The sequence below is a fragment of the Elaeis guineensis genome, chromosome 1 (assembly GCF_000442705.2).
Source record: "Elaeis guineensis isolate ETL-2024a chromosome 1, EG11, whole genome shotgun sequence".
Lineage (NCBI taxonomy): Eukaryota > Viridiplantae > Streptophyta > Magnoliopsida > Arecales > Arecaceae > Elaeis > Elaeis guineensis.
Window position 1 is genome coordinate 164,370,371 of NC_025993.2, and position 10,593 is coordinate 164,380,963.

Here is a 10,593-nt window from a genome sequence, read left to right on the forward strand (position 1 = left end):
TTTCTGCTCTTGGAATCTGCTTGATGTCAAAGCTGCCAAAGGCAGGGATAATCTCTTTTACCTTTTCGAGATACTTAGCCATACTGTCCTCTCGAGCTTCATAGTTTTCGCTGACTTGTCCCACCACCAATTGGGAGTCACTGTAGACTTGGAGCCGATCTACTTCTAATTCTTTGATGATCTTCAGTCCTGTAATCAGAGCTTCATATTTTGCTCCGTTATTTATCACAAAAAATTCAAAGCGCAGCACGTACTCCATGATAATTCCTTTCGGATTGATCAAGATCAGGTCCGCGCCTGCGCCTGACATGTTGGAGGAACTGTCCATGTAGAAGGCCCAAAAACCATCAGGGAGATTGTTCTTTCCTCAGGGAAGTTCGGCTGGAGCCCTGGGTTGTCAGCTTCATCTCGTTCAAGTTCGATTTCTTCTGAGATGGTGCATTCCACTATGAAGTCTGCTAATATCTGGGCTTTTATCGTCGGTCGAGGTCGATAGTTGATGTCAAATTCTGTGAGCTCGATCGCCCATTTTGCTATCCTTCCGGAAGCATCCGCTCGATGCAGAATTACTGTGATCGGCTGGTCAGTGAGCAGTGTTATGGTGTGCCCTTAAAAGTAAGGTCGGAGCCTTCGAACTGCAATCAATAAGGCGTAAGTTAGTTTCTCTAACTTAGTGTACCTAATTTCAGCATCTCTTAATACTCGACTTATGTAGTAGATCAGTCGTTGAATTTTTGCTTCTTCCTTAACCAGAACTGCTGCGAGAACCACAGGAGAGACCGTCAGGTACAGGAACAACTCATTTCCAGGTTCGGGCTTTGCCAATAACAGAGGTGAGTCGAGATAGTTCTTCAATTCTTCGAATGCTAGCTGATATTCAGTGGTCCAACAGAAGTTCTTCGACTGCTTGAGGGTCTGAAAAAAAGGTAGGCTCCGTTTGACCGACCTTGAGACGAAGCGATTCAGAGCTGCTACTCTCTCAGTAAGGCGCTGAACTTCCATTATTGACTTCGGGGCGGTCATTTCTTAGATGGCACAAATCTTTTTCGGATTTGCTTCGATCCCGCATCTCAATACCATAAAGCTCAAGAATTTTTTTGAGGTTACTCCAAAAGCGCACTTGGTTGGGTTCAGCTTCATCTCATATTTTCGGAGGGCGCTGAAGGTCTCCTCAAGATCGGCGACGTGGTTCATTGAGAACCTACTTTTTACAAGCATGTCGTCCACGTAGATCTCTATATTGCAGCCGATCTGCTCTTTGAAGATCTTGTTCACCAGTCGTTGATAGGTTGCCTCTGTATTTTTGAGGCCAAAAGGCATGACCCTGTAACAGTAAAGACCACGGTCAGTGATAAAAGTAGTCTTTTCTTCATCTTCTGGTGCCATCCTGATTTAATTGTAGCCGGAGAATGCATCCATGAAAGTAAGAAGCTCGTGGCCCGAGGTTGCATCTACTAATTGATCAATTCTGGGCAGAGGGTAACTATCTTTCGGACAGGCTTTGTTTAGCTTTTTGAAGTCTATACACATCCTCCACTTGTCGTTCGTCTTCTTGACGAGAACCACATTGGAGATCCAGTTCGGATAGTTGACTTCTCTGATGAATCTGGCTTTTCAGAGTTTATCAACTTCCTCAGCTATTGCCTTCTGCCTTTTCGGTGCATGACCTCGGATTTTTTCCTTCATCGATCGATGTTTGGGATTAACAGTTAGACGGTGTTCCATGACTTTCGCATCAATCTCCGACATGTCCGTCGGAACCCAAGCAAAAATATCCATATTCTTTTGTAGAAAATTGATGAGCTATATTCGTACCTCTTCTCCCAAGTTGGAGCCGATCTTCACCACGTGCTCTTCATTCCCATCGTTCAAAGGAATTGAGACAAGATCTTCAATTGGCTCACCCCGTTCTTCAGCAAGGTTATCGCGGGTGTCTAATCCATCAACCAGATAGAGGTCAGACTGACCATTTCTTTGTAAGGCTATGTTATAGCAGTGTCTTGCCAAGACTTAATCTCCTCTGACCTCTCCGACCCCTTGGCTTGTAGGAAATTTCAATTTCAAATGGTAGGTCAATACCACAGCTCGGAGGGCATTGAGGCCAGGTCGGCGAGTATGCATTGTAGGCAGACGGCGCCCTTACTAACAGGAAACTCACTTACGCTCTAGATTGCTTCGGGTACCGACCTGCAACTACGGTCAAAGTTATTACTCTTTTCACTGGCACAGCATCGCCAGTGAACCCTACCAATGGGGAGCTTATCGGTCCTAATCGATCATCCAAAATAGATATTTTTGAGAATGCATCGGAAAATAAAATATCGATTGAGCTTCCATTATCAACAAGAATGTGACGTACATCATAGTCAGCAATATTTAAAGAAACTACGACCGCATCATTATGGGAGAATTGAATCCCCTGAGCATCTTCTTCAGTAAAGGTTATATATTCCTCAGTCCTCTACCACTTGGACGGTCCGATCGATCCACTAGCTACTCCCCGTCGGGATCCTCCAGAGATGGTGTTGATGATTCAGATTGGAGGCCGATCTTCATACTGTTCTTTCCTCCTTGGCGGCTCTGATTGTGGTAGGGCTCTCGATCGATCTTCCCTACCTTCAGACAGGTGTCGGATGAATCTGTTGAGCCGACCTCGTCTGATGAGCTCCTCGATCTCATCTCGGAGCTAAATATACTCTTCCGTATCGTGGCCGTGGTCACGATGATAGAGGCAGAACCTGTTAGGGTTGCGCTTCCCAGGGTGTGTGCGCATTCTTTCTGACCTTGGCAACTGCTCCCTCATCTCCATCAGCACTTGAGTTTTTGGAGCATTAAAAGGGGCGTAGCTGTGAAATCTTTCTAGGGGAGAGCTCCGTCGAACTCTACGATTCGAGCTTCTCTGCTTACAAGCTCGGGGGGGAGTTCGGACACGCTTGTGTCCGGAGGGAGTTCGAGAACATGACCGAGCTTCACTCGGCCCTTTTTCAGCTGCGAACTTGCTGGAGTCACCCGCCTACCGCTCCTTCACGACCTCCTCATCCTTCAGCTTGAAGGCTTCCTCTATTCGGGTATATCTTTCGGCCCGAGCCAGCAAATCAGCGAAGTCCCTGGGATACTTCTTTTTCAGAGAAAACAGAAGATCATTCTTTTGAAGACCGCTCTTCAGGGCAGCTATTGCGACTGATTGGTCTAAGTTCCGAACCTCCAATGCGGCGGCATTAAAATGGCTGACATAAGTTCGGATGGATTTTCCCTCCTTTTGCTTGATGTTGATGAGGGACTCCGAACCTCTCCGGAGATATCGACTGCTGATGAAATGAGCCGCAAACTGGTGGCTCATTTGATCAAAGGAGAAGATAGTACCCGACTTCAATGTCGAGTACTAATTTTTTGCTGCTCCCTTCAAGGTAGATGGAAAAGCTCGACACAGGATGGCGTCTGGCACGCCATGGAGCAGCATCATTGTCCGAAAGGTCTCTAGGTGGTCAACCGGATCTGTGGTCCCACCATAGCTCTCAAATTGGGGGAGCTTGAAGTTCGACGGAATCGATTTCTGTATAATCATTTGAGAAAAAGGAGGGTCAATACAGATATCCTCACTGTAAGCAGGAAGAGCATGGCGGAGCTCTTCGATCCGCCGGTTCATCTCTCAGAACCTTTGATCCAGGAGATCTTCTCGATCACGAATCTCGTGGGTCTTCTGGCAGAACGAAAGTAGGGACCCTCCGGAGGTAGAATCGTGATCAGACAGAGGGCTCTCCACTTTCTACTTCTCCTTTTTGGGGGATACAGGATGACTGGCCCAAGTGGGCCGCCCGATCGTCAGATTTTGGAACTCCAGCGATACTCTTTCCAGCCGCACAGATGCATGCGGCTGCTGCTGCAGCTGCTGCAAGCCTGCACCATTTCGGTGAGGCCCCTGACCTGCTGAACCAACAGATCGAACTGCTCCATGCCGACTGCCGTTGCCGGAGGAAGAGGAGCCTGAAAAACTGGAGACGAGGTCGGAGCTAGCGGATCTTGCTGAGATCTAGCCATGGAGACCGTAGATCGCCTGGTGGATGCCTTTCGGAGAGGCATCAGGTTGGGATCTGACCGGAGAAGAAGAAGAAGATATCAAAGAAGATGACCGGAGACAGTTCCGTTGAGTACTCCTTTAAGAATAAGGGTCCTGCGAAGACACAGCCCTTCTTCTAGCGTCAATTATGTTGGTGCAGAATTTCACTGATGTCGGAGAAACTGGAGTCGAGGGGATCACAGCCGCCGTCGGGACCTGCAAGGAAAGTCTAAACCGGAGTTGGGGATACTCCGGCAAGACCCTCCGACGCTCAAGTCAGTACTCTGCTTCAACAGAAATGGAGCACTCGAATGAGATTTTAGCAGAGTTTAGAGATAGTGCTTAGAGCTTAGAGGAGAACGTATCTGGGGGGTCTCTTTTATAGACGGGAGAGCGTAACCGATTGACAGCGATGTCCGTAACTGCCCGATAGTGGGCCGTTCGGGGCCACGTGAAGTTTGTTATGGAGAATAGTGGTGTCCGTTGTCGCGACTTGCTGGAGAGTGGTGGGGTCACGTGATGTTTGTTACAGAGAGTAAAGTGGTGTCCATTGTCGCGACTTGCCGGAGAGTTCGGACCGGACGGCTGAAGCTCGACTGGAACGTCTGGTGGAGCGGAATAGCTTTCTGTCTCGGCAATCTAAAAGAAGCCCGAATATTTTCGAGGTTACTGACGGGTTAACTGTTGTTGGGTGCCTTAGGCGTTGATGCTGCAGGCAGAAGTCATCTGTTGTAGAAGTATGGATAGAAACTTTCGGTTAGAGTAATCCGGCTGGAGTCCGATTGCTAAAGAAATCCGTCTGAAATTTATCTGATGTAGAAGCTCGTCTGAAGACTGTCCGCTGGAGAGGCTCGATTGCATGAGGAATCTGGCAGAAGGTCAACCGATAGCGAAATTCGAAAGGCATTATAGGAGGTTGACCAATAGAAGAGTCCGGAAGGCATTGTGGAAGTTCGTCCGCTGGAGGAGTCTGGTTGGCACTATTGAAGTCCGGTTGGCGCTATTGAAGGTTGATGGCTGGAGAGATACGGAAGACATCGGAGACAGCCGGTCACTGTAGAAATCCGGCTGCTGGAACCCGTCCGTTGTAGAAGTTCGTCTGGAATCCAATTCTGTTGTAGAAGTTTGGACGGAGTCCGGTTCTTGTAGGAGTCCGAAAGGAGGCCGCTTACTGTAGAAGCTTGGATGGAGACCGATTGCCGTGGAAGCCCGGATGGAGATCGCTTATTGTAGAAGCTCGGCTGAAGTCCGCTTGCAATGAAAGTTCGGACGGAATTCGCTTATTGTAGAAGCTCGGATGAAATTCGAAAGGTGGTCGACCACTATAGGAACTTGGATGGAGTCTGGTTATTGTAGAAGTCCTGCTGCTGGAGAAGTTTGGATATTGACGAAGTCCGGAAGAAGCTCGGAGTAAAGTCGATCGTGACAGGAGGAAGTCTGGAAGAGATTCGGAGAGTAGTCGATCACTGTAGAAAATCGACTGATAGTGAAGCCTAGAGAGCATTTAGAGCAGTCCGATGGACGACTGAAGGAGCTCATTATCGGAGAAGTCCAGAGGGTACGATAGGAGTTCGTCCGTTGGAGAAATCTGGAGGACACTGTAGAAGGTCGACTGCTGGAGGAGTCCGGATGGTACTGTGGAAGCTCGGATGGCCGGAGGAGTTCAGAAAGACGCCGCACAAGGTCGGAATCCGGAAGAGTCCTGGGAGGGTTGGCCTCTTACGAACTTTAGCTGGAGTTATTTTATACCCAACAATACTGTTGTATCATCTAACTTTTGCAATCTTATACCAGCTAAAAGCCTAAGGATGTTGGGCTTCAATCAGGAAGGATGGTACATGATATGTAAATTGAGCTTTAACATATAAATGATATTATAGAAAAGATGGATTGATTTTAGTAATTTATCTGAAAAATTATAATGCAAAAGAATATGCATAGCACTTCCCAATGTGAAAAAAATATGAATAAATTATTTTTCTATCAAAATATTATCCGAATAACACTTATCTATAAAAATATAGATTTTTGAATAAATTTTATGCTCTTAAAAAATAAGATTAAAGCAATATTATACTTCAAAAAAAAAATTGCATAATTCAGCTATTATAAAATATTACCAAGAAGTTCATAAATCTACAGTATCATGGGTCTTATTTATCGTAATAAAGTTAAGAGTAAACAATTAAAAATTTATTTATCCAAATAAAAGAAAAAACACTAAAAGTTCCATGCTCAACAAAGGGTTCAGGGCAGAAGATTCACGGTTGATGTTTAAAAAAATATAAATTTCAATTAAAAATTATAAATTATAAATGTTAAAAAAAATTAAATTATACAACTGAAAGCTGATTCATTGCTGCTATTAGGACTTTTTCTTCCATTTTATTTTTTAATCAATATTTTACAAGGTTTTTATTTTATTTTTTTGGACTTTTTTTTTTATAAAATATTTTTTCTGACTATTTTGACAAGATTTTTTCGGACTTGAGTTGACTGGTGAAGAATTAGCGGGATAAAAACTTCAAATGACATTAGAATTTTGGTACATTAATTAATTGATGCAGATCTACACAACTCCAACCTTCTCCTCTGATTAAGGTTTACTCTACGTTAACCGAGCGCGCGGAGTGAGGCTCTACCTGACTCCATGGTGGTCCCACGACTCGATCAAGAACCCACCAGATAGACGGTCGAGATGGCGCCAGACATTAACCAAATCAAAATCGTTACAGTAATAAGCGATGCGGTACTCCGACGCGATTCTGTCGACCTTCTGTTTCTCTTCTCATTCTTCGTCCCATCCTCCTCTCAAAACCCAGAGAGATCCCATATCCTCTTTTCCGCTCGTTTGTTCGCCAAATCCGAGGGGACCCAGGTCAAATCGCACGAAAAAGGTAGATCTCCTGCCTCTAGATCTGTTTCATTTCCGTGGGATTTAGGGTTTTTTCATCGAGATTGCAAGAATTTAGGTTTTTTCCTGTCAAGATCTTGTAGTTGTGGTTTCAGATCTCTTGTTTCCTTTGTCGAGTTTCCAGTGCTCGATCCACGCTCTGTGCTTTGATTTGGTTTATTTTCTTTATTTGGATATGTAATGACTTCATTTTCAGTTTTGATTTGGGTTTTACTATTGCATCTCGATAGATTTATAGTATTTTGAATCCAAAGTTTATACTTTTTGATGCGTCTAGTTCGTTAATACTAGCTACTCGATCCGTAGATCTGCTACTTGGATTTAAAAAAAAAAAAAAAAAAAAAAAAGCGGCACGTTTGTTTTGGATGGGCCTGATTTAGGGTTCTTGGTTGCTTTCCAGGTTATTGGAATAGGTTTAAGACCTGTGGTCTCCATGGCACCGTTGATGATCTCAAAAAGGTGCTTTTCTTTACTTCCTTTATTTTTTCTTCTGATTACATGTCCTTCCAATGGCTTCTATCTCCCCGGGAGTTATATGCACACCTACTCTCAAGATGAACCCATCTCAGTCAAAGTAAATTCACTCACGTCTATCGAGACGGAGCTGCCATTTAGCTACTATAGTCTTCCTTATTGCCAACCCAAGGGTGGGATCAAGAAGAGCGCAGAGAATCTGGGAGAGCTGCTCATGGGGGATCAGATCGACAACTCTCCATACACATTCCATATGAACGTCAATGAATCGCTTTATCTTTGCACAACGAAGCCGTTAAATGAGCACGAGGTGAAGCTCCTGAAGCAAAGAACTCGAGATCTCTATCAGGTGAACATGATTCTTGACAACCTGCCTGTAATGAGGTTCACTCAACAAAATGGTGTCACCATCCAGTGGACTGGTTTTCCAGTTGGATACACACCCATTGCAAGCAATGATGACTATATCATCAATCACCTCAAGTTTAAGGTCTTGGTCCATAAGTATGAAGGGAGTGGTGTCGAAATCATTGGCACAGGGGAAGAGGCGATGGGGATGCCCTCAGAGACTGATAAGAAGAAGATGTCTGGGTATGAGATAGTTGGATTTGAAGTAATCCCGTGCAGTGTCAAGCACGACGCAGAAACCATGTCAAAGCATAACATATATGACCGCATCGAGCCTGTGAATTGCCCCTTGGAGCTTGACAAGTGTCAGATGATCAAGGAGCAGGAGAGGATCACATTCACCTATGATGTAGAGTTTGTGAAGAGCGACATTAGATGGCCCTCGCGGTGGGATGCCTATTTGAAGATGGATGGTGCCAAGGTCCACTGGTTCTCGATCATGAACTCCCTTATGGTCATCTTCTTTTTGGCTGGAATAGTGTTTGTTATTTTCTTAAGAACTGTTCGAAGGGACTTGACAAGGTATGAGGAGTTGGATAAAGAGGCCCAGGCTCAGATGAATGAGGAGCTCTCAGGCTGGAAACTTGTTGTGGGCGATGTGTTTAGAGAGCCAACATGCTCTAAACTGCTTTGTGTCATGGTTGGAGATGGTGTTCAGATTACATGTATGGCAGTTGTGACAATTGTGTTTGCTGCCCTCGGGTTCATGTCTCCTGCGTCACGGGGTATGCTCTTGACTGGGATGGTCCTCCTTTATCTCTTCCTTGGTATTTTTGCTGGGTATACTGGCGTCCGGTTATGGAGTACCATCAAAGGCGGGTCTGAAGGGTGGAGGTCGGTAGCTTGGTCTATTGCTTGCTTCTTCCCTGGCGTGGTGTTTGTAATTCTCACCTTCTTAAACTTCTTGCTTTGGTGGAACAATAGCACAGGGGCTCTCCCAATCTCATTGTACTTCACTCTTCTGTCTCTGTGGTTTTGCATCTCGGTGCCCCTCATTCTTTTGGGTGGTTTCTTAGGTACCCGGGCTGACCCCATTCAGTTCCCAGTTAGGACCAACCAAATTCCAAGGGAAATTCCAGCGAGGAAGTACCCTTCATGGTTACTTGTCCTTGGTGCTGGGACCCTTCCTTTTGGGACCCTCTTCATTGAGTTATTCTTTATCCTCTCCAGTATCTGGCTTGGAAGGTTCTATTATGTGTTTGGATTTCTACTCATCGTTCTTCTCTTGCTTGTCATTGTCTGTGCCGAAGTGTCTGTGGTTCTGACTTACATGCATCTGTGTGTGGAAGACTGGAGGTGGTGGTGGAAAGCATTTTTTGCTTCTGGTTCGGTCTCTCTTTATGTGCTCCTATACTCCATCAACTACTTGGTGTTTGATCTTAAGAGCTTGAGTGGGGCCATGTCAGCTATGCTCTACATGGGTTATTCGCTTATCATGGCTCTTGCAATCATGCTATCCACCGGCACAATTGGCTTCCTGATGTCGTTCTACTTCGTTCACTACCTCTTCTCATCGGTGAAGATTGACTGAGGATTGCTTCAAGCTGCAATGGTTTCTTGCATTGAATTGCGATGCTTCTTGATGAATTTTTGATCTATATCATGCTCAGAATTCCATATATGTTTGAGGTGCGTATAGTGATGACCGGGTGCGGTGAATGCTTATTTCATTGAGGATCTTAATGACCCACAGCATTTATATGTTCCCTGTTTCTTTTTTTTTCTATTTTTATTATTTTTTAAAATCATGATGTTATCCGAGACTTCTTTTTTTTTTTAATGCTTTTAAGCTTTATGTAGGCAGCATGGCAACTTTTTTCTATTTTGATTTATCACTCATGTTATCGAACCTTCAACCAGGTTTTGCTGGCTTACAAATATAGCAATTTCATTGGTAATGTCTATTAATTTGGTTTTATTAAATTCTGAGATGGTGAAGAATTTATGCCAGCTGACTGGCCGTTGCTTAGGAATTCGAGAAAGGAGCTGCTTGTGGTTCTTGTAGGATTTTAAATGATGCTGTAGTTGCATTCGGGAACCTTGCAAATGGTTTTTTTTTTTTTTTTTTTCTCAAACAGTTAATGCGGATTTACTACCTACTCCATGATTTGTTATTTATCTTGTTCACTTGGAAAGGGTTATTTAGTGCTATTGCTGCATATAAATTGTGTGCCCAATGGCAATGTGATATGTGATGACGGTACTAGGTTAGAACTTGTCAAGTCTTTTCTTTCTTTCTTTCTTTTGATGAAGAGGAATGAGGGGTACAATTTATCTTCAAGTTTGTATGATATTGATGACATGATTGCTGCAGTTGGTATTTGTTTTTAACGCTAAGCAAGATTTCAAGCGTGCTTACACAAAAAAGAAAGATTTCAAGCGGCCATCGTACATGTTGCCATTGGCCTCTGCATTGAGTTGATGATGCATGTTATCCGCTGACTTGACGGCAACAATAATCTTGTGATTGGTCAAAGTCTTGTGTACGTGGTAGAACTGCTTATCCTCATGATTTCTGATCTCTGATTCTTATCAAGATGTATGGATGGCAAAAATACAGGGAAATTTGAGGATTTTTTTTTCTTTTATTTTTTTATATTGTTTATTATATAAAAAATATACAGGGAAATTCTCACCAGCAACCCGTGTTTTTTAACTGCATTCTAGTTGAAGTTATGAAGCCGGCGGTGGCGTCTCTTTTGGCGGCCCTTTACAGAGGCTGCTTTATGCTGGCCTTGCC

The 10,593-nt window shown here is 44.2% G+C and overlaps 1 protein-coding gene across 1 annotated transcript; it reads left to right on the forward strand.

The window, feature by feature from the left end:
• Positions 1-6,786: 6,786 nt before the first annotated feature.
• Positions 6,787-9,757, forward strand: LOC140852886 (transmembrane 9 superfamily member 12-like). Its single transcript, XM_073246766.1, has 2 exons — positions 6,787-6,954; positions 7,372-9,757. Exons 1-2 carry the CDS (start codon positions 6,802-6,804, stop codon positions 9,382-9,384), a joined length of 2,166 nt encoding a protein of 721 aa, XP_073102867.1. The 5' UTR covers positions 6,787-6,801; the 3' UTR covers positions 9,385-9,757.
• The last annotated feature ends 836 nt before the right edge of the window (positions 9,758-10,593 follow it).